At 32.4% G+C, this 26,186-nt stretch overlaps 1 protein-coding gene across 3 annotated transcripts in view; it reads left to right on the forward strand.

The window, feature by feature from the left end:
• The window catches only part of LOC126738026 (protein winged eye), a 117,477-nt gene that overhangs the window by 17,270 nt on the left and 74,021 nt on the right, over positions 1–26,186 (forward strand). For all 3 annotated transcript variants that reach the window (XM_050443187.1, XM_050443185.1, XM_050443186.1), the window contains exons 2-3: positions 12,236–12,378; positions 21,623–21,775. In XM_050443187.1, coding sequence (XP_050299144.1) covers positions 12,279–12,378; positions 21,623–21,775 — 253 coding nt within the window. In that variant the 5' untranslated portion in view covers positions 12,236–12,278. The remainder of the gene's footprint in view (positions 1–12,235; positions 12,379–21,622; positions 21,776–26,186) is intronic.

The following is a 26,186-nucleotide window of genomic DNA, read 5'->3' on the forward strand; positions in this document are numbered from 1 at the left end:
CTGCTTTAATATAAAAACCGAATTCGAGGACGACCGGTATATTTAGTTCTTTAAAGGCGATAGAACGATCGCTTCGTGTGGGAACGAACGGTCGACTTTAAGCCGCCAGGATGGGGTCGAATATTCAGGCGGGGATCGGCATCGCGTAAGGCCACGCGTCCGTATTTTCGAAAATAATATTTTCACCGTAGGCACCATTAACTTATGTATCATTTTTTTTTGTTTCACTCAGAACTACCGTTACTGCGGTATACCACAAAAAATGATTTAAGTTTAAGTCGATTAGGTTCTACCGTCGGACTGCTCACATCACTAGCGAATTGTGAGAAAATATTCGATTGTATTGGCCTCAATAGGTAACTACTTATGGTTTTCGAATTATTCCTAGCATAAAGTCAGGAAAAATACAATTTTTAAATTAATTCCAGTTTTATAAAGAAATGAAAGGAGGATCCAGGAAATTAAGTGAAAAAAATTAATCGAAGAGCCTCGTTCAAAAGTAATACCATCTAGGTATTAGATATCCGTTGTAGAATCTGCATCCTGTGTATACAGGTTGCCTGCAAAAGGTTTAGCAATTTCAATTTTAAGACATGTGATCAAAATATATGAATCGATCCAAACATACCTTTAGTCCAAAACTTGACAGTTTGTGAGATATAGAGTGTCAAAGTTAAAATTTTATTTTCTATTATTATCTTCACCGTACGTACCCCAAGATGTATTATGTACTAAAGTCAAAATTATACCCATTTGTAGTTACGTCATCCAGGCGAGAAAAAACGTATGGCGTAGATATTTTTGCCAATCAATAGTAGGTTAGAAACTTTACCATCGCCTTCAGAAATTAACAGTCTGCTATGTATTTTTATACGTTCAGAAATTAACAAATGAATTATTTTAGCAGCATATTATTATATTTTTATATTTGTGTATATACTATCATTCCCAAAAAAATTAAAAAAATCTTGTAGTATTTATTGTATTATTAACCAAGTTAACAATTAACAAATATTATTATAATTAATCATAAATAATGGGACATGAACAAGTCCGAAACGGAATTGCACTTCAAACTGAGAATGTGATAGAGCGAGCCGCAGATGCAACAAAATTGAGCACAACAACGATCGCAAATATAAAGAAGAATAGGATAAAATCAGATCAGGATTACGCTGCTCATATATTTTCCAAGCAAGAGACCGCAAAAACCAAATCTACAACATATTTGAAAAGTAGAATTCGGCACGAGCAGTAGACGTAACAAAACCGAGCTTACAAAAATTGTGAATAATGGTATAAAATTATTTTAACTCACTGGGAAAAATTTAAATACTGACAATTTAATTTACTTGTTCATGAGAAAAAATGCTGCTTGAAGGAATATGTTAACACATTAAAATGAAAATACCATTCCAAAAAATAAAACATACAAACTCAAAAAAAACACGCCATATTGTATTACCAAGTTAATGAAATTACAACGATATGATTGAATACTTAAACGACGATCGTAAAATAAAATTTGCTAGAACAAAAAAAGCTTAATCAATCTCGTCAGTATTGTCAGAGTCAGAACTGAAATCAGAGATATTGTCTTCGTCAGTCGTAATCACAAGTGGCAGAATGTCATAGGCATCACACACTTGTATTGCCTCCCAAGCCTTTTCAATTACCTTTTCTGTGTGAAAAACATATTTTTGCCAATGATCTATAGAAATTTCGTTTATTACCCTTTCCCATGTAGTCAGAACTTCTGACCCCTTAAAATTGGAAATATATTGATCATATTTTCGTTTACATTCCGACCATACAATTTCAATTGCATTAAACTGGCAATGATATGGTGGCAGTCGCAAAATTTTGTGTCCTAAAGGTTTAACATATTCATCAAGGAACTACTTTTTTTCACTAGGGCAGTTTCTGCGTGCAATACTCCATATTTTATCTTTCATGGCTTTTTCTGGAAAGCCAATATTCTTTTTCTTCAACCATTCGGTCAGTCTCTGCTTTGTCCAAGATTTTCTCGGGATTTCTTCTAATAAACCAGAATGGTAACTTGCATTGTCCATGATTATAAATGACTTTGGGGGAAGATTTGGAACCAGCTGAGTTTTAAATCAGTTTTCGAAGTTTTTCCTGTTCATATTGTCATGATAATCTCCCGTCTTTAATCCACTCTTGAATATTAAATTTGCACCCTTGATGAAGCCATCTTTGGTTCCTTAAAAATAAAAGATAATTAAATTCTCTTCTTTTAGAAATCATTCTTCCAGAACATAAATTTAATATAATTAATAAGTAATGTTCCATGCACATACGAGTAGTGTATGGAGTTAAATTCCCTCATATTGTCTTAGAGAGAAATTATATGAAACTATGAAACAGATGAAATTATGAAGTTAGAGGACCCTTACAAGGGCAATAGTTTTTATTAAAAAAAAAATCTAAAAAGATAACCAGATAATTTTTACCTTCGCTGTTTTTCCTTGAATCCGTGTGCTTGGTGTCATCTTGCCAGCTACTACGAAATGATCCCTTGCTAAAAATCCACGTCTCGTCAATGAAAACTGGAGTAAATCCTTCCGGACCTACATTTCTATTTTTGATATACTCCCTTTAAAAATTGATTCTTTTATGAACAATATTTGGCAAGTCCATCAAATATTTTCTGTTATTTGATTTTTTCCACTTGAAGCCTATACTATTGATCCATCTTCTTAAGGAGTCAATGGAAAACTCAAAATATTAAATTTCTTCCCTGAACTTTTCTCTTATTGTTGCCAATATTACATATTCTTTCCTGGCGTGCATTGAATAAATTGTGTCCCGAATTCAATGTTTCAAATATGTTGTAATTTTGGTTTTTGCTCTCTTTTGCTTGGAAGATATATGGGCTGCGTAATCCTGATCTGATTTTATCCCATTCTTCTTTATATTTGCGATCGTTGTTGTGCTCAATTTTGTTGCATCTGCGGCTCTCTGTATCACATTCTCAATTTGAAGTGCAATTCCGTTTCGGACTTGTTCCTTTTCCAGTTGAAAAAAGCCAATATATTTAAAATCATCAGCTGCGATTGTTCATTATACCTATTATATCTTTTTTTCGAAAAGATAACACTTTTCGAAATACCTTTGACAAACCAATATTTTTGATTGACAGTGACGGATATTTCACATAACCTAGTATATAAAAGATGAATAATCATCAGACACCATTTTTTTTCAAAAGTTTGTTGTCGCCGCTGTTTGGAATATGCTAAACAAAGATAAACAAAAATGACGTCATTACAAATATGGGTATAATTTCGACTTTATCAGGACCACTTTCCGCAGGATTCTACATCATATTTTTTAGGACATTTTCGTTTATATATTGGACCTAATATGACTTATCCAGGATGTTTACACAACTCCTTTTCTTTTGTGCTAAAATGTATTTGGGAGAAAAGATAAATCATTTATAAAAACTGAAAATATATTGATTATAGAAAAAATATATAAAAATAGAAAGAAAAACACGTATATGTCTAAAAAATAAACGTTTAAGAAAATTTAAAAAAAAACATCGTTTGTTCTTCGCAACTATTGTGAAAACAGTGTTCAATTTGCTTTGTGCTTCCAATCCCTGCTTGTAGTGCTGCACCTTAAAATAAGCAAAAATATGCTCTTACCATGGGCTAGATCGTAAAAAATCCTTCCTATCACTGAGTGAACAGTAAAACTAAATTCAAAAGTATTAAGTAAATGTTATTATAAGCCGAATTTTGATAAATCCTAAATTATTCACAAGAGTGTAGACTTTTGACGTTATTACAAAGGGACAACCGAAAAAAAGTTAATATAAATTATTTACTCAAATAGTGCTGTAAGGGGCGACGCCCTTTAAATTTGGACAATGGGTTTTTTTTATATGGCAAGTGATAAAATAAATAAAAATTATGATTTTTTTTAGCAAATGATCGATATAACTTCCATTTATCTGAATACATTTTACTGATGAAAGATCGCCGAATTTTTGATAATAATTGCTCATTTAGAAATGACTTAGCAGCAGTTAAAATTCTTGTATCCCCATATGCAAAGATCTCATGGGTTAAGTCTGGACTTCGCGCAGGCCAATGTCATTGACTTCTCCGTAATAAGTAAGAAAAAATAATAATAGGAACGCAATAAAAGGTAATAAAATAAAGCTATTAAATATGTGAGTTTGAATTTATTTAACCACTAATCAAAGTAACTGACAAGAACATAAACCCTAACATAGACAATGACATTTGTAATAATTCGTCTTGTCAGCCTAATTGACAAATATTTTAACCTGAAGTAGGAAAATTAAATTTAATCTTGAGCGCATTGAAAACTTTAAATGTAAATATCTCAAAAAGGGTTAATCGTAACGAGATTTGTGACATGTACCTTTTTTAAGTAAAACTGTTTGAACAATCCATATTTTAAATAAAAAATTAAATTATGCCAACCCTAAAAAAGTTACGGAATTTACAAAAAAAATCGAAAGGCTGCTGGTGGTGTTTATGGTCAAAATTCAAGTTTATCAGCCTGTATCTTGGTTGTCTTTGATTTTCGGACTAAAAAAATTTAGCTTAACCTCATTTTTTTTTAAAGGAATCTGCTGTTAAATTATTAATGGGACACCCTGTATATATACTTGCTTGACTTGGCTTGGTTAACGATCACGCGCCTAAATTATAAATAATATTTATTACAATTTAAACAAATGTATATTTATTTATAGAGATGACAATTGTAAATTAGAACCTAGAAAAAAAAGATTAAATCACAAAAAATACAACAATGATTTTAATTAACAAATAAATAAAATATTATGTTTGATATATTAGGGGCTATTTGCTTTTACAGGGGGGCACTTAAATTTAAAAAGAAATATATAAAAAGAGAATAGAGAAAGATTTGCAGTTATAAATATGAACCCAACCCAATACCTTATCAAAATTCATCTTAATCTAAAGTAAAATTTATAGAAAAAAAACTGTATGTATACTCCGCTTGCTACTATTATTACTATTATGGTCACCCTCAACCCTTAATATAACCTAAAAACACGATTACTACTATTAATTTCATTATTTTCTTTATAAAAGGTGTAGGACTCGTGTATATTGTAGAGACAGTTTAATGTTTTAGTAATGTCTTGTTATTAAATTTAATTGTAGATAAAATCCTTATTTCTCTCGGCAGTTTATTTAAAAAGCTTGTGAGGATAATGTATGGTTACATTCCAGGAAGTTTTTAGTCTTGTTAAATAATTAGGTGATTCTATTGATGCTCAATAGTCTCATATTTTTGAATATTATTAAGGGCAATAAATGTGCTTCATAGGTATCAACCTGTATGCATATTGGAATTATCAATAAATTATTAAAATATGAATCGCCTTAGTTAAGAAATCCGTACACACCTACAAAGTGTACTAAAAAGTGATAAACCATTAAGCTACTCTAATTTCACAATAGGTATATTCCAGAAGCAAGATTTTTAAATATGACATGGACATGCCATTCAAAAGTCAAATTGAATCAATAAATCAGGGACGATCGCTATAAAATGATAATCTTCATCCGTACTATACTAAAAACGCACATTTTCCAGGAGATCCATGTCGTAAATAATAAATGAGAATGGATTGTTTAAATAGGGTAAAAAAACTCATTGATCATTCTTAGATCGTGATCTCAGTCTTAAAGAATGGTAATAAATTGATGTTGTCTCACTCACATTGGGTAAATTATACTAGAAAAGCACAATTTCCGGGAGATCTAGGCCATAAATAAGAAATGAGAATGGGATGCTTAAGCAAGGTAAAAAAATCATTGGTTTTTCTTACACCGCGCTCTCACTCGAGCATATCTTAAAGAACAGTAATTAATTGATGTTGTCTCACTCACATTGGGTAAACTATGGTAAAAAAAACACAACTACGTTAACTTTTCAAGGTGATCCTGGACGTAACTGAGGATAAAAATAAAGCAAAAACCCATAAATTGCACATTTTACCCACTTTTTGGCCTATATCTCCATCTCAGACCCACGAATCCAAGACGATAGCAATAAAATAATATTCATTGTCTGTCAGACTGTACAGACGAGATACTTCCTAATTTTGAACCGGTTCTCCTAACGTTTTAAGAGTCCTAACATGTTTTTCAATATTATCAACAAATCCCTGTAGCAATTTATGTGATTCCCTGTTAAATGAAGGTGTGTCAAAAAGTGATTTCAAATGATAATAGGCTTATTATAAAATCTCTTTTTTAGTAAATCTATCGCTACTACGTAATTATCATTGGTTATCTCTAAACATTCTAAAACTCTCCTAGCGTCTCCCTCTAGAGAATCCAATAAATAATAGAATTTTAATATTATCGATATTCTTCAAAGGTTTCAAGAAATTGCGGAAATTTACTATATTTATTACACTTCTTCTAAAAAAATATAAATTTCAAACATATTATTGTTTGATTAGATGCACGTTTATTTTTTAAACGATCTCTAGTTCTAATTGACACCAAAAGGCCATCATGGCTTAATTCTCCTCCTTGTACTGAAAATATTAATAATATAGCGTAATAATTATTTAATAGTTTTCAACCGTTTATAGCCGAAAAATAACAAAAACATCATTAAATAACCGAAACAAGTTTCTTAATTAAACTAAAAATTTAGAAATGAATCACTCCACAGTAGTGTTCCATGACCTCCAGAGGCACTAAAACCGAGTTTATAAGTTGAAAATATTATGTAAAAGATCGATGGCCTGACGTGCATTTATGTGCGCCAATCTATCAACTTCTTATCTGATGTGTGGCATTTTATATTCACTTAACAAGGTAAACAGTGAGGGCCCAACTTAGTATTATAATATGACGTATTTGTTTAATAGTTTATAAAAAGTAGGAAAATATCCTTGTATGTGTCATCTTCATCTTGAACAATTGAATTAAAAGGAGGTGGGCTTTATTGGAACTTTTACTAGCGCGGTGTCATCAGCAAATCATACTTGAGAGGTGGAATTTTAAGAGAATAGGTTCCAATACCGTCCTCTAAGGAAATTTTTTTTCTTCTAGAACCAATAAATAAAAAAAATCCTTATGAAAAAATTATGTTGCCAAGTTTTTCGTGCGATTTTAAAATTCCATCATCCTCGTGACAAAAGAGGTAAATTGCGTCAAAAAACAGACCGCGATAATCGACGGGTTTTTGTTATGAGTGAGTGAGTGAACGTTTTGTTTATGCCTATCGGATTTAAAAATCTGTCAAACGCAGAACGAAGCCCTTACGGTTGGGAATTAATCCGCTTAATAGAGACGGTGCTAAATACGTCACACCGTAGGCCATTTACACACACCTATTAAACGGTTTTTAATTGCGTTATTTTGATTAGGACAATAATAATAATAATAATATCTGCGTTTGATTTGTCCGGTAATTGAATAGAGATGGTAATTTAAAAGGTGTCCGCCATTCTTAATTATTAATAAATGAAAAATTTTAATGTCACTCGGTGCAACCAAATAAGGAAAACCCGACTCGTTTATCGGGCAAAAATGCACGATAAAAATCTTGGAAATAAAACGGAATTGAGGAAGAAGTTGGGCGATGTGCCTTTTAAGGTAATAATTAAAAAAAAAGAGGATGGAAATTAATTCCCCTTCGAGGAAGCGGGCGTGTACAAGTGGAACGGGGCACCTGTTGCTGAATTTTGTAATTTTTTGATTCATTGGGTCATTCGGGTTGATTATACGAAATATGCAATGGAACAACTGATTTATTAATTTATTTATTTATTATTACAGCATCAACAAACAAATAGGACTAAGTAGAAGCATTAAATAAACAATACAGAATTCTATAAATAGCTCTTAAATCCTGCATCTGAGAAGCATACAACCCATCATTTATAATTCTAGTTTAAACTCTTAAACTTTCTAAGCTTATCCAATCTATGTACGAGGGTGGTCCCAGAAGTACCCGTCCTGACCTAGACATGTCGGTAGTAGTTTTAAAAATATCAGTGTATTAGAAAGTATACAATCTATAAAGCCTATGTTTCAAGTTTGAAGACGCGACGTTGTTTAGTATTTGTTTGGCAGCCATCAATAGTGAACGTTTTCAGTGAATTTGTGAAAATGGAGAAAATGGGTCATCGTTATTACTTTTATATGAAAGGCCTCAGCCCAACCAATATAAAAGCTGAACTGGATTCTACTCTGGGTGAGTCTGCTCCTTACAGTAAAATATTAGGTACTAGCTAACGCAAGCGTTACGTTAGCGTTGCGTTAGCTAGTTAAATCTGTGGTTACATCCAGGATGGAGGTGAGCACTCAGTTTGAAGTCCAATCTAAAAAAATACTTGGAATATTCTTATGAAGCAAAAAGCATAGCATTCTTTATAAATGTTGTTCTATGCCCAGAATAGTCCAAGTAGTCCAGTGATATTTATCATTTTCAAGTTGAGGTCATACTTTAAAATCAAATATCTCAAAAACAGAATAAGAAGAATATTTCCTGCAATTGTTGTTTGTTGGGTCCAACTTAGTCCAAACAGGAATTCCAAAGATATTTACCGTTTTAGGCACTAATGACTCAAGGACAATGGCTGATCTTTAAAGTGAACCCTCAGTTTGAAGTCCAAAATCTAAAAAAATACTTGGAATATTTTTATGAAACAAGCAGCATATTATTCAGAGGAATATTCTTTACAAATGTTGTTTTATTTCTAACTTAGTCCAAGTAGGAAGTCCAGAGATATTCGTCATTTTAGGCAGCGGTGTCTAACAACACTGTTTGATCTTCAAGGTAACCTCACACTTGAAAGTCAAATAACTTAAAAACCAGTTTGACTATTTTTATGAAACACAAATCATGTTATTCATCAGAAGAATATTTTCTTCAAATGTTGTTTTGAGTCCAACTTAGTCCAAGCAGTAATTTCAGAGATACTTGCCGTTTTAGGCACCAAAGACAATGTGTGCACTAAATTTGAAGTCCAAAATCTGCAAAAATACTTGGACTATTCTTATGAAACAAAAAGTATGATACTCAACAGAATATTCTCTACAAATGCTATTCAGAGTCCAAATAAAATCTTTAACCAAAAATTTCGCCTCTTTTTTTGCTAAATGAGTTTTCGGAGAGATTTGAACTTCAGCAAAGAAATGGGACACCTGGGAGACTTACTATATACTAAAACTACATTACGCTTTATGTTCTACTAAATAAAAATAAGAAACCATCACTTTTTTATGAAGAAGATAAAAGAAGAGGGAAAAAACTACCGACAAACGAGCTTTTCTAACTTTAGAGAGTAGCTAACATTTTTTGGTTGTATCCCGATCGTTCACGATTTGTGGGTCTAAGATATAAATTAGCCCAAAAGGGAAACACGCTTAAACTCCCGAATTATAATTCCCCGAGTTACGTGAAATATTATTCGGGAACATGACACCCCAAAAAGTGGACAAAATGTCCAATTTCCACAGATTTTCATTCAATTTCTCCATAAACGAAGCTCATATATTACTGCAATAATATATGTAGGAGTCCCTGGAACCAAATACAATAAAAAGACATTTATTTTGTTTTTTAAATAATCAATTAGGCCTTGCCATTGCTTTACACCTTATAATAATTATTGTAATTCGCACTAAGATGCGGTTAAGGGTCTTCCAACTTCTTCACTCTCCTCTACACCTTTACCTCCTCAACCTCTCATGATTAATAAATTCTTATTTTAAAGAAAAATGACCCGATAAAAAAAAACGACCTTTTTAATCTATCAAAGAAAAACATCTGCTAAAAAACCAGTTACATAACGATTATTATACATTCTGAACATTCTTCACGAGAACGCCATTAAGAAAGAAAAAAGAAGGAGTTCGAGGAAACGCGATAATAACCATCGATGGTCTGTTTTCTTTTTGTATTTATTATTTTGTGTGTTAATTCGATGCTCTCTCTATTTTTAGAAGAGTTCTATATAGTCAGGGCATTATAATTAATTAATAATACATTGGGAGAGAGGTAATCAGGGTACATTATTTAAGACACAATTAAGAGTGGGTGAGTGTTGCACTGAATTGTACATTAAAAAGAAAAAGAAAAGGGATTAAAAAATATGAAAAACTTCTCTTTTTTAGTCACTACCCATATACAAATGTATACATTAAGTTTGGCTTAAAATAGCACTGAAATAATACTCTTTGAAGTGCGCTCGGTATATTTACTCTAAAGTCCATTATAAGGCGCCAGTCCTGCGGATTCTTTACGAACGAACCGAAAACATTTAGGAATTAACGTGATTTTTCTTTGGCGGGTTTTTCCCGGTCTCTAATTTGACAAGAGAGGCCTCATTTAAAAGGATAAATTGGAAAAACGTGTTTGGGAAATTTAATTTACTGTCAATCAATAGTTTATGCCTAAAAACGTTGTTTTCGGCACCATACCTAAAAATTGTGTTTTTCTTGCATAGTTTAAAAAGGAAAACCGTCATTTTTTACCATTCTTTGAATACGTCAAAGTGTTAAATAACAAAGCAAGGAGAAATAATGCACAGAATACAAAATTATTCACAAAAGATAAATCTAAATATATTTACGTTAAAAAGAAGAAGTGATAAATATAAAAGTAATAGCTAGCGAATTAGAGCAAAAGGTGTTAAAGGAGAAAGAAAATTAAATAAGAAAAATTCAGACAAAACACGAGGGACTATATTTACTTATAATGTATTAGATATAAACATTTTTTCCAGATCAAACCCTACAATGCCACAGATGGAACCAAATCCAGGACTTAAAAACAATCAACTAATTTATTTACACACTTATAGAAAATACGATCACGACTACTATCAATAGTTATTCTCACTGTATTTATTTAGATTTAAATTTCGCGCCAATATTCCGAACTTTAGTGCACTGAACTGACAACTGACTCCCAGCCACAGAACACAAATATAGAGAAATGCGTGTTGCCTAATGAACAGACAGAAATTCCGTTGACAGCTTTATTGTTGACAAAGACGGGGGCAACCATTTTGGGTGGCGTGTGGCGGGAAATTTAAGCCCGATCTATTGCCTAATATTTAAATTTGAAGTAATTTGCAGAATTACAAAAGTTGATGCGTTAACTGAGGGGTAATGAGAGACATATTTAAATAGAATTTTATTTTATTTTAAAATTAACAATACGCTTATCAGTTTACGCTTATCAGCTTGCCCACATTTAATTAAAATCGTTAATTTTAAATGTTGAGAAAAAAATAAAAATATTGCATCTCAGACATGTCTCATCTTAAAGTGATCGAGAATTAACACATCAATTAAAATATTATTTATTTAAATTTGGTTTTGAAGACATTGCTTATTTAGGACATTTAAGATATTTAGCTATAGATACTTATAGAGTAATATAAGATAATACCAAGAATTATAAATTGGCACGATAGGTATAATGGGAGCAAATTTTAAATAATAAAAAACAAAACTAAATTGTCTTTTAAATATTTTAATTTAAGATGAATTAAAATAAATTTAACAAACGATTTTAAAATGCATAGAAATAATTACAATATATTATAAATTAATTTTAATATATTGTAATTATTTAGTATAATTTTCCTTTTTTTTGTTTCCATAAGTGTATAAAACATTATAAAAAATTAAACATATATATTTTTTAACCATCTATACAATTGTAACAAAATAATATATATTCACATATTATGGAAAACAAAATATAAACTCTTATAATAACAGAAACTGAACCTATCTCTTGAAATAAATCTGGCTTCTCATTATAAATAACTTAATTAATAATGACTAGATAATTATAACACAAATACACATGTACAAGTTAATATGCATATCAATCAATCAATCAATCATTAGTTTAGTTTGTGACTGACTCTATATTATACAAATGTAATTAGAAATAACAATAATAGAACCGACCTTAAGCCTGAATCCACATTGATACGTAATTACAGAATTCAGGCTAAGAGTACCATAATTAATGTAACAAAATAATAAAAAAAAGTAGTCTTAGAATTAAAAATTAAACTTGTCCGCATTTTCTACATAACCCTCCGGACCTTCTGGAAATTGTACGTTTTCTGGCAAAATCTACGTTTTATTATAATTATCACGTTTTACGTCAGACCTAATCACGTCTCTAATAAAGTTTCCATTGATTCCAGATCGGATCCTATTTTCGCGGGGTGCTGGCCGGCATCAGCGAGCATGCTCGGCAGCCCCGCTGGGCCGGGGGGAGCCCCCCAAAGGGGGCTATGGCCCCTGGCCCCGGCACCCGCTCCTACCGCTACTACGTTTTCCACTGATGGTAAGTAACAATAATAATAAGTCATTTTATTGTTTCAAAATATTGACATATTAATATCAATACATTGAGGACGCGCAAGTTGGAACAAATTCATTTAAAATTCAGGAGTGTGTTCGAAAAAAAAAATTTTTTTGATGATGAATTCATGTATACAGGATGAACCAAAAATAAGCAACGACCAACAACTTCAATTTTTTAAATTTGAATTATGCATAGAATTCTAAGTATATTTTGTATACCATGTCTTATAGTTAATACTAACATTATTAATAAATTTACAACTGTTTGAGTCATTTCATATTCAAACATGTTTTTTCATAGTTTTTTAACAGGTATATTTGATTGTTGATTTATTGATACCTTGTCACCATTTAATCGCATAGAAACAGTATGTATTACTTTACGTAATTGTCAGTAAGTGCAGTTGCAAATTTTAAAAGTATGGCGTGTTTAACTGAAAAACAAAAAATTGAAATTTTGATGATGGTAGGATATATGGTATATATATATATATGGTAGACGCCACTAAGAAGCACCCGATTCCCGGCGGTGATCGTGTATCTTCGGAGAAAAATTCGGTCGTTTGACGTGAATGACAAGAATAACGACACGAATGTTCCCGCGTTTGTTAGTTGTTTACTTTCGTAAAAAAGCTCCAACTAATTTGATCATTTATTGCGGTTATACTGAACTTGTTTCTTTGTGAAATATTGACCATATTGTTGCTTATAGTGTTTTAAAATAATACCTGAAAAGCTGTATTAATTCCAATTCAGCGATTTTAGCTGTAAAGATGGACGGCCCTACTCAAAACTATCAGAATCAGGACCAAACTATCAACAAAAATTTGTGCCACTTATGCAGTAAAATGTTTTCTTCCATTTCAGCTAAGAACAAACATATTAAGGTTATTCATAAGCATCAGCTCCCAGATAACCCAAAGTCACACATTTCTTGTCCCTTATGCAAAGAGACTAAGTATTCTTGTGAGACTGATCAAAGACTAGAAGCTCATTTACAGGTCAAGTCATGATATCAAAATAGAGTCCTCAACTTTCCATTTTTCCAGCGAATGAGGAATGGTTAAGAGAGCATAAAATAAGCACAAAACTATGCACTTGTTCGCACAAGGAAAATTGAAGACAAAATTGAAAAAGTATATTGCAGTATATTGCGCAGCGATTTTAGAGGTAATTTGTAGCAATTTCAATTGTTCATTATGGTGTGTGAGCAAAGGAAGGGAAGCGATTCTGTTTTAGGTGAACTCCTTGGGGAATGTTCTTTCAATAATATTGAAGCTAGCCATAGTCTAGAAATTGAAACATTTGTTAATGAGAAGACGACTGAAAATCAACAAGTAGCAGTACAACGATTGAACAAGCAATCAACAAGAGAAATTGAAATTGAAAGTGTATCAAACTTTTTAAAATCTTTAAATGATGAAACTTATGATAAGTAAGTTATCTTTTTATAAAATTGTATAAGATATATTAACATATACCTGTAAATGTCTAGGTGCATGAAACAACTAACATCAATGATGGAACAGATAAATAAGACAAATACAAGTAAACGAAAAATGGACAAACAAGTTTATTTTCCATCAAAGAAGAAGAAGGAGCAGTAAATAAAAATAATTAATTGTATATTTTTTCTATTTATCAGTATTTTTTTTATATAATAGTAAGTATATTTTTATAGGTTTACTATATATGTATGTATATGTGTATTATAATTTTTTATGTAAGTTTTAGGCAAATATTTGAAAAAACATTACCATTGTCTCATAAGTTTCTTGCAGTTTCTTCTTATGAGTATTAATCGAAACTGCGAATTGTAAATTAGTATTTTAGCATAAAATAATTAAGTTTCTTTTCAAATCAGTCATATACATGTCTTTGCAGCATTTATAAAATAAAACTTGTTAATATATGATACATTTATATAACAGTATAACTAATTAAATCCATTGTGTTTTCACTTACCAAAATTACCTCTCTACCTTATAGGTATAAAAGTTATTTAAAAAAATAGGTACTTATTTCAAAAAGATTAATAACATTTATATATTTAAGATTAAAATTAAAGTACAATACTACAATATTTTATAAATTATGTTTTCCATTTATTTATTTCTTATAAATATACAATACCCTATTGTTTAAGTTGGGCTTTTCCTTTTGATATGTCCACATATAGAGAACTTAAAAAAATAATTGTTATTTGTATAACAAAAGGGAGCAAAGTGCATAATTTCCTTAAGTGGGTGAAGTTTGATCCAGCAAAAGCATCCACAGTGAGGAAATGACACTGCTCCTACAGTACTTCATTTTCTACTTTCATTCTTATTAATAAGCACAATTTAATGTAAAAAATTAATTTTATAAAAAATAATAAGCAAGATATAGTCAAATAAAAAAATTCAATTATGCAGGGAAATAAAATTAAAAATTTTCTTATAAGGTAGTAGAAAAATAAATTTTTAAAAATATTTATTCAAAAAAAAAAATTCAATTTCCATTCCATTGGATCGTTCAACCAAACTACATTTTTTTGATACTTACATTAGGGTATTATGTATAAAATTAATAATTCAATTTTCCTGTTTGCATCCTTTATTTATATTTAATTTATTTAAAGAATCAATAATTATTATTATTCTAGAAACGCTATTTTTTATTTTAATTAAATTATTATTTACATTAATTATTCTTATTGCCAGAAACCGTTGCTTCTAGCAGCAAACATTGCTCTTTTGTTGGTTGCCCGCCATTCACATAATATTTAAATATCCGAATGGTGACGGGAATCGGGTGCTTTTTAGTGGCGTCTGGATATGGTGACACGAGTCGAACACAGGCCGCAGTTTGCGATCTGTTTAGTACCCGGAGAGGCCTATTACACGTTATATGACCTAAACCGTCCCATGCACGCTTCCAACAGATAACTAGATATTTTGCTCGATTTACAAGAGAATCCACATAAATCAACTCGATAAAGTGCTTCAGATCAGTCGGTTAGTAAATCATGTGTTCTAAAATATTTGCATAGGAATAAATGGTTCTGTAAGTGGGCAAAATTTTCGTTATTGGGCACCAGAAAATCCACACTGGAGTATGAAAAGTCACACACAATTTCCCAAGAAGTTAAACGTATGGGCAAGAATTATTGTGGGCACGTCAATAATTGTGAATCCCTATTTTATTAAGAACGCACTTACGCTTTTGAGTTGCTTCACAATCAGATATAGTACCTAGTTTAATTGCACTTCATCGAAATGGTGAAAACTTATTTATACCGGCAGATTCGATATGGTTCCAACACTATTCGTGAACAGTACGAGATTACCTTACCAACATTTTCCAAAATAAATGGATTGGAATGGGAGGTTTGATTGAATGGCCAGCAAGGTCGCCAGATTTAACCCCATTGAATTTTTATCTATGGGGTTATCTGAAATCTAACGTTTATTTTGATAAACCTGAAAGAAGAATTAGAAAATAGAATTAGAGCCGAGATACAACAAATCCGGCCTAAATAAGTAAAGTATTACAAGAATTTGAATATCGACTTGGTTACTGTCAGGAAGTTAATGGTCAATAATTTAAACATTTATATAAAGAACAATATTATAAAGTTATTAAAGTTAGACAGATGTTGTCATTGGCGTAGTTTAAATTTTTTTTAAAAAATTTGGTCAGAATCTTTGAAAATTTTTAAAATTCGCTTATAAGTAAACATTTCACTAAGGTGATATATTGACATATTTCGATAATCCATAGGAAGACCTAACCCCAGTTAAAAGGTTTTACAAGTTCAACGGGACACCCTGTAAAACAAATGAGTCACTGTTGAGTCCAAGAAGTCATCTATAAATTTAACATCTTCAGACCAGTTCTTCAGCAAAGGGTGCTCTAAGGTCTCAATGGTTTTTTCGCTATTCAGACACAAATTATTTGCAAGAAACCATAGTCTTCGATCCACCAATATTATTTAGTATTTTTAAGTTTTTTGTTAGGAACAGTACATTACTGACCGAGGAAGGAAAGTGCCACTTTCGTCCCGTAAAGCAGAAAATCAACTCAATAACTCAACGTACCCGACCAATTTGTTGCAAAAGGCACCCATTTCACTCGCATGCATGTACATCCTCGATCTAATCTTAGTTGCTTTATGTACCGCGAATGGCCATACTTTTCATCAAAACCCTCCCATTATACTTTGGTTTCGAATTGCTTTTGCATCTGTCAACGCGGATGGTCGAACCCAACGAACGATTTTCGTGACTATCTGATGTACTCAGATCATTCCGTTTCTTTTGTCTGATGTTTTTGTATAAAAAGTAATAAGGGACTTATGGTGGAAATATTGTGGGGACAAAGAGAGAATGGTCCAGCTTAACTGGAAAAATAGAACGTAATTGGAAACTCTGCCTGGAAAAAAAGCTGCATTTGTGTTTTAGGCTTCACACCATATTTCTCCCATAAACCAATTAATATAATTAGTAACAGCTAATGAATGAATAACCCATACATTGAAATCTTCCTCTATTGATCCATTAAGTAAAATATTTGCCATTCTCATGCCATCCGGATTTAACTAGTGCATTTTTTTTTAAAGTAGACAGAGCAAACACAGTGAATTGAGAGAGACAAAACGAACGGCCGATGGGTACTTCACATCACATCGAACGTACATTTACATACGTAATGTGTGCATGTGTCTCCGTAAATTTATAATGCTGCCGCTCTCGAAATAATTCCATTTTCTGTCACGAAGAGCAATGGATTATGCAAGTGTCCAAGAGCAAAAAAATTGTGTGTGTCTATGTGTTGGTTGGTATTTCGACCGCTGGAGGACTAGAAGCTTTTCACGTATTGATAGATCTGGTTCATTATTCATTGCTCATTCCTGTAGGAGTAAATTGGACTGTTGAAGGAATCTATACCGATAGGTTTATGAATTATACTATTCGGGTAATTTTGCCTGTACTGGATAAAAATTTGGTGATATGAATCTTGAATATCAACTTGAAAAGTTACTGTTCTTACGTAGTTATGCCCACTACAGACAATCAACATCATTTTATGGAGATCGTCTAGGATTTGTGAGGAAATGTCCATATTTCTACCGCATTTCATTTCTCAGTTACGTACACGATCGCCTTGAAAAATATTTTTTTTCTGCAAATTTTTTTATTAACGTTAATTTTTTTATAAATTTACAATAGCAAAAATCCTTAAAACAGTGCAAACACACTGATACCAAGGATATACAGAGTCCTGCAACAGTGCCTCGGTCTTCTATAAAGTCTGAAAAAAAGGGTTCACTAATCTCTCAAAATTTGTTAGTGCGCATGTCTGGGAAATATTTGAAATATACAGGGTGCTTCAAAGAAGTGTGGCGATGTAAGCGGCATTTTTTTTTAAACAGACTGCCATTAGGCTACTTAGTATATAGGCTAAAGATGGCTACTTTGTCATGCGCAGTTTGATTGCAATATTTTTTTTACAAGAAAAATTAAAAAATCTGTTAGTTGACATCAGAAATGTTAATTTAATGTCAATATTAGGTTAAATTCGAATTCTTGAAAAATGGAGGATTACTTTAACTTAAATAGTTCCTTTCTGTCATATACAGGGTGTTCAAATTTTACGAATTTCAAAGCTTCATTTCTCGCTTTTTTCAAATGGCACACCCTATATATTTTTTATGCATTTAATAAAGAATTAAAAAATAAACATTTTTTATTATGTAAACATATTAGCTATCTTTAGTCGTTTTTATAATATTCAAGGTAATACTCAAACAAGCATATTAAAAATATAATTTTATTTATCATTTTATTAGTATTAAATCAAGAGTTCAATATGTCCTCCGTTTTGTTCAAAACATAAATTAATACATTCCTGACTCTCTCAAACTTCATGTAACATTTGTGGAGTTACTTGAGCAAACGCATCTCGTATTCTCTACTCCATGTCTACTGCGATTGTAGGTGGATTTCTATAAACAACTTCCTTTATAAAACCCTATAAGAAAAAATCTAATTTTTTTAAGTCAGGCGATCTGGCTGGCCAATTAATAGGTCGATTCCTTCCAATCCATTTTCCTGCAAAGGTCACATTCAAATGTTGAAGAAGTGGTCCATTCTTGAAGTGGAGTTAATGGGTAACTAAAAATACTTCGGTCATTCTCCACTAAATTTGTTTAAAAATTATTAATCCGACATGTTTCGGACATATAATATGTCCATCATCAGGGATAACAAATTAAGGGGTTCCGTCAATACATTTTATAGATGTAGTGCCTCACATAAATATGATATCTATATATCACACACATAATATTAGTTGCCCATTCACATTCAAATGTTCAGTGACAATTCGAAAAAAATGTGCAGATACTCCGTTTTGTTGAAACCACAGTCGGTTTCTAGTAATTAATGGAACATTTGCAAGTAATCTAGGCAGTTCATTTTGTAAGAATTTAAGGTTCATTTCTCCATTAAGATGACCATTAAAAAAAATAAGGACCGACAAAATAGTGCTTCCAATAATTTCACCCCGCACATATAATGACCATCTATCTGTCGCATGAAATTGAAGTTTTCGGATGAATGAAAAGTGAAAGTTATGTCTATTTACTGATCCATTTTTATGAAGTGTTGCCTCATCTGTAAATAGGATATAGTTTAAAAAGAAGGGATCATTTTGTAATGTATCGCTGCTCCAAGTACAACATTCAAGTCGGTTTTGTATATCCCTATCAAAAAATGCATGATGTTCATGGATGAAAATAGTTCATTTTTAAATTCGTTGTACTGACACATGTTTACCCTGTTCGAATAAAAGTAATTATTTTTAGTAACCATTTGGAATACTTTTCAAGATCTGTATTAACAATACGGCTTTCAAGTTCACTATCACTATACACCACAACTATGTCAAATGCAAAATATCGACCAGTCAAACCTCTAAGACTAAGCACATCTTCCTACACAAGTATATCTTCCTCTTTCTCTTGCGTATTCCTCATGGTAATGCTTCGCTTTCCTCTCTTCAAGCCAAAATGTCCAATAAGACACCTTTCACCTAACATTAACATAGTTTTTCTAATTTAATATAGTTATTTTAAAATTACACAAATTTAAGGAAACACGTTATGATATGTACCTTTCTGCCACTGCTTTACCTTCTGCGTTACATTATTCCCAAGAAGTCTCTAATTTTGGAATGTAAATTAAATCTTCTATTTGCTTAGACATGAGCACCTCGTCTAACGAGACGAGGAAGTCATTTATTATGAAAGTATAGGGGTATAGACTGATATCTCAGAGTCCTATAAACATCATGTTATAGCGGTCGTCTAGGCATTAGGCCATAAAGTAGGTAAAATGTAAATTTTTCCAGATTCTACTACATTTCATTTTTCAGTTACATCCAGGATCGTCTTGAAATTTTTTTTTCTGACGTAGTCAAGCGTACTACAGACGACCAACGTCATTTTATATCGATTGTTTAAGGGATTTGTGAGATAGAGATGGAGGATCAGACTCAAAATCTTATTAATTGACTATCTTCTGAGACATTTTGGAAGGTCTTAAGAAGGGACTTGATACCTCTATACCTGGATCTCACCAGGGCTGCTGTGGATTTTTTCCAAACTTTTACTTGGACTAATTTGATCCTTAAAGAACATTTCGAAAATAAAGAAAAATAAAGAACATTTATAATATGGTAGATTACATATGAAACATATACGCGCACTATGGATAAAATTTGTGCGTGCGCACTAACAACTTATATATTTTAATTTCTATATCATTGTTAAATTTCTTAAATTGTGTTGAAAAAGTAGTAGCAAGTAAACAAAAAAAGGTGTTTCTAGTAAATTATTTTAATATTCTCTCCATTAATTAAAAAAACAGTTGCTGAAAACGGCTTGCACTTGCACTTTGGTCAGTGCCAATAGTGGTCGATGTTTTCCAAATTCTTACTCAGACTGTTTTGAACCATTAACAACATTTCTAGGCAATACTCAACTAAATATCATGCCTCTTGTTTTATCGAAATCGTAAAATTAGTTTTCCAGATTTTGGACTTTGAAGTGAGTGGTCACTTTGAAGGACATACTTTCTTCTTGGGGTTCACTTAAAGGCGGATATTTCTCAAACTCCCACGTATTTACTAATTTGAATTCTAAACACAATTTTCAGCCAATACTCAACTGACTATTATGCTTTTTGTCTTATCGAAATCGTTCAATTACTTTTCGAGATTTTGGACATTGAATTGAGTGGTCATCTTGAAGGACATGCTAAGACTTACTTCTTGGGTTCCACTGTCAATGAAGGCAGATATTTACCAATTTTTTACTTGGACTATCTTAAAGTTCTAACACAAATTCTAGGCAATACTCTGTTGAATAGCATGCTTTTTTTTAATCCAAATTGTACAATTAGTTTTCCAGACTTTGAAGTAATCAGTCACTTTTAAGGACATACTTTCTTCTTGGGGTTCACTGTCAATAAAGGCGGATATTTTAAAAACTTTTACTTGGACTGATTTGATTCATAAAGAACATTTCCAGGCAATAGTCATCTGAATATCATGCTTTTTATTTTACCCAAATTGTTCAATTAATTTTCGAGATTTTGGATTATGAAGTGAGTAGTCACCTTGCGGGACATACTTCCTTTTTAAGTTTCACTGTCAATACAGTTACTTTTCCAGATTTTGGACTTTGAGTGTCCACTCTGAAGGAAATACTCCCTTCTTGGCCTAACTGTAAATAAAGACACACTATGGGGATATTCCAACGTTTTTCAAGATGAGGATATGTCTGAATATGATATATATAAATAATTCTCTCGCATTAAATCGAAATATAAAGGTATTGACGAAATGTTAAATAGAAAATATTGCACCCGTGTTGAATATCCAGTCATATGGAAAACTGTAGTGGTAAGACCTATTTCTAAAGCAGCAATGTTACTTTATTCCACAAACTTAGACCTATGAGCATTCTACCAATCCTTGGGAAAATATTAGACTACATCACCAGGGCATCTCCAAGAACATGGATGCCTTACTTATCTCCTGTCTTGTATTACTTTGTCTAAAGCAAGGCATTTCAACTCATCAATCATAAGACGCTAAAAATCCTATAAAATAATTTTTTCTTAATTGACGAAATTTGTTTATTTTATTTATTTTTTGTAATATCTCAATTTTCTTTTCAGGTATCAGTAAATACGGCGTATACTCGCTATTTCCCGGAGGGCCGACCTTCGGAAGCGCGCTTTACTCACACGCGAGCACGATCGGACGTTTCGCCAGCGGCCACATACAGCAATCATCATCAGGGAACGCTTTCCACCACGCGGCTCACAAAGGTAATTTTACTTTTAATCGCTTATAGATAGATGGGGGGCGATTTAACCGTGAAATCACCGGTTATACATACATTCGACTTTAATTATTATTCGTAAGTGCAAGTGGTACTTGTAAGATGAAGAATTACACTTTGATGGGAGCTATTGTCTTACCTGGTCCTAAAATAAGTAACCCTAGAGACTGTAGTCACTTTAGATCAATTAGTGTGCTACCAATTAGGTCCAAAATTCCTTAAACGAGGTTCGGACGTACAAGTGAGAGAACATGTTAATAAGTTCTAAATACCGAAGTATCTATAGTACCACAATAGCAAATGTTGTCGATGATATTTTTTATCACTACCTTGGTAGCACTCTACACGTTATCCAATGGATATCCCAATATTGGCCAAATGATATCCAACAGGATAGGAGAGTCAAACAATGACCTTTTAAATGTGTATTTGGAATCGATCATTTGTACCATAATGTACACTAGTTTTACGCATTTGGGATACTGAGAATTTCCTTAAAATTGAAAAAATTTAAACATTTAAGAATTTTTTAAAAAAATGACACTAAAAATCAAGATTTTGCTACGTTTCTCACTGAGTGCTTACACGAGAAAAAAATTCAATAATTTGTCTCTTATTGGCAACTGGTTTCTAGTGGCTAAAATGTTGTTATTATTGATTTATATAATGCTCCACTGAAGCAACTACTGAAAAAATTACATCAATTCTTTGCGATCGTAAATGATTCCTGGATCTCAGATGGGGTTTTCATGCCAAAAAGTGCCAAAAGTCGATTATCTGGATCTCTAGCGCATTTCACGTCTCTAATATGCCTTGAATCATCCTGAAATTTTACCTGTCGTACGTAATTGAATCGAATATAGACGAGAGCCATCATTCCATTGCGATCGTCAATGATTCCTGGGTGTCAGATGGGTTTTCATGCCAAAAAGTGAGTCAAAAGTCGATAATTTGGGTTTCTACCGCATCTCTCCTCTCTAATATGCCTTGAATCATTTTGAAATGTTACTTAATGTACGTAATTGAATCAAATACAGACGTGAAGCATCAATTCATTGCGATCGTGAATGATTTCTGGGTTTGCATGCCAAAAAGTGAGTCAAAAGTCGATTATTGGGTTTCTACCGCATCTCTATTCTCTAATATGCCTTGAATCATTTTGAAATGTTACTTTTCGTACGTAATTGAATCAAATGCAGACGTGAAGCATCAATTCATTGCAATCGTCAATGATTCCTGGGACTCAGATGGGTTTTCATGCCAAAAAGTGAGTCAAAAGTCGATTATTTGGGTTTCTACCGCATCTCACCTCTCTAATATGCCCTGAAACATTTTGAAATGTTACTTAATGTACGTATTTGAATCAAATACAGACGTGAAGCATCAATTTAGTGCGATCGTCAATGATTCCTGGGTGTCAGATGGGTTTTCATGCCAAAAAGTTAGTCAAAAGTCGATTATTTGGGTTTCTACCGCATCTCACGTCTTTAATATGCCTTGAATCATTTTGAAATGTTACTTTTCGTACGTAATTGAATCAAATGCAGACGTGAAGCATCAATTCATTGCAATCGTCAATGATTCCTGGGACTCAGATGGGTTTTCATGCCAAAAAGTGAGTCAAAAGTCGATTATTTGGGTTTCTACCGCATCTCACCTCTCTAATATGCCCTGAAACATTTTGAAATGTTACTTAATGTACGTATTTGAATCAAATACAGACATGAAGCATCAATTTAGTGCGATCGTCAATGATTCCTGGGTGTCAGATGGGTTTTCATGCCAAAAAGTTAGTCAAAAGTCGATTATTTGGGTTTCTACCGCATCTCACGTCTTTAATATGCCTTGAATCATTTTGAAATGTTACTTTTCGTACGTAATTGAATCAAATGCAGACGTGAAGCATCAATTCATTGCAATCGTCAATGATTCCTGGGACTCAGATGGGTTTTCATGCCAAAAAGTGAGTCAAAAGTCGATTATTTGGGTTTCTACCGCATCTCACGTCTCTAATATGCCTTGAAACATTTTGAAATGTTACTTATTGTACGTAATTGAATCAAATACAGACGTGAAGCATCAATTCATTGCAATCGTCAATGATTCCTGGGTGTCAGATGGGTTTTCATGCCAAAAAGTGAGTCAAAAGTCGATTATTTGGGTTTCTACCGCATCTCACGTCTCTAATATGCCTTGAAACATTTTGAAATGTTACTTAATGTACGTAATTGAATCAAGTACAGACGTAAAGCATCAATTTATTGCGATCGATAATGATTCCTGGGTGTCAGATGGGTTTTCATGCCAAAAAGTGGGTCAAAAGTCGATTACTTGGGTTTCTACCGCATCTCACGTCTCTAATATGCCTTGAATCATTTTGAAATGTTACTTAATTTACGTAATTGAATCAAATACAGACGTGAAGCATCAATTCATTGCGATCGTCAATGATTCCTGGGTGTCAAATGGGTTTTCATGTCAAAAAGTGAGTCAAAAGTCGATTATTTGGGTTTCTACCGCATCTCACCTCTCTAATATGCCCTGAAACATTTTGAAATGTTACTTAATGTACGTATTTGAATCAAATACAGACATGAAGCATCAATTTAGTGCGATCGTCAATGATTCCTGGGTGTCAGATGGGTTTTCATGCCAAAAAGTTAGTCAAAAGTCTATTATTTGGGTTTCTACCGCATCTCACGTCTTTAATATGCCTTGAATCATTTTGAAATGTTACTTTTCGTACGTAATTGAATCAAATGCAGACGTGAAGCATCAATTCATTGCAATCGTCAATGATTCTTGGGACTCAGATGGGTTTTCATGCCAAAAAGTGAGTCAAAAGTCGATTATTTGGGTTTCTACCGCATCTCACGTCTCTAATATGCCTTGAAACATTTTGAAATGTTACTTAATTTACGTAATTGAATCAAATACAGACGTGAAGCATCAATTCATTGCGATCGTCAATGATTCCTGGGTCTCAGATGGGTTTTCATACCAAAAAGTGAGTCAAAAGTCGACTATTTGGGTTTCTACCGCATCTCACCTCTCTAATATGCCTTGAAACATTTTGAAATGTTACTTAATGTACGTAATTGAATCAAGTACAGACGTAAAGCATTAATTCATTGCGATCGACAATGATTCCTGGGTGTCAGATGGGTTTTCATGCCAAAAAGTGGGTCCAAAGTCGATTACTTGGGTTTATACCGCATCTCACGTCTCTAATATGCCTTCAATCATTTTGAAATATTACTTAATTTACGTAATTGAATCAAATACAGACGTGAAGCATCAATTCATTGCGATCGTCAATGATTCCTGGGTGTCAAATGGGTTTTCATGCCAAAAAGTGAGTCAAAAGTCGATTATTTGGGTTTCTAACGCATCTCACCTCTCTAATATGCCTTGAATCATCTTGAAATGTTACTTTTCGAACGTAGTTCAATTAAATACAGACGTGAAGCATCAATTCATTGCGATCGTCAATGATTTCTGGGTGTCAGATGGGTTTTCATGTCAAAAAGTAAGTCAAAAGTCGGTTATTTGGGTTTCTACCGCATCTCACCTCTCTAATATGCCTTGAATCATCTTGAAATGTTACTTTTCGAACGTAATTCAATTAAATACAGACGTGAAGCATCAATTCATTGCGATCGTCAATGATTCCTGGGTGTCAGATGGGTTGTCATACCAAAAAGTGAGTCAAAAGTCGATTATTATTAAGCCGAGTACAGACGTGAAGCATATACATGTCGGGAAGAAATAAAATAATTTGTCTATTATTGGCAACATAATATCTTGATTTATAGTGGCTAAAATATTGTAATTATTAATTTTTGAGATATCCTAATGGCTGTTTTAGCACTTTTTGTACAGGGGCTTAAGAAAATATTGATTTTTGAAAAATTATTTTTTTTCCAAAAAACTCATAAAATGGTCGTAATTCAAAAACCACTTTTAAAAAATTTTTACACAGATTGCTTAATTAAATTTATTAGTCACCTATTTCAGGGTCTCCTAAAAAATATACAGGAGGCGAAGAAAAAATTAATGTTTGGAAATGTTTTTTTTTCTAAAAAATCACGCATAAGTTCTTTCCAGTGCATTATTTTAATATTGTCTAATATTGTCTATAAGGGCTCCCTTGGGATTAGCTATTGTCCATTCGATCCTGATTTTACATAATCTAGATTCATAGTAGAGTTAATTAAATAGAAGGTTTTCCAATACAGTTAGGCATCTAGAATAACACAAGTGCAACAGAATAAACCAGCAAGAGCGAGAAGGTATCCACTATAGGCGATGAATATGTAAATTACAATTTACTATCGCATTTTATTTTTCCCCTTGAAAAGTCACTATTTTAAGCAGTTAAGCCCAATATAAACGAT

The sequence above is a fragment of the Anthonomus grandis genome, chromosome 6 (genome assembly GCF_022605725.1).
Source record: "Anthonomus grandis grandis chromosome 6, icAntGran1.3, whole genome shotgun sequence".
In the NCBI taxonomy this organism is placed as follows: domain Eukaryota; kingdom Metazoa; phylum Arthropoda; class Insecta; order Coleoptera; family Curculionidae; genus Anthonomus; species Anthonomus grandis.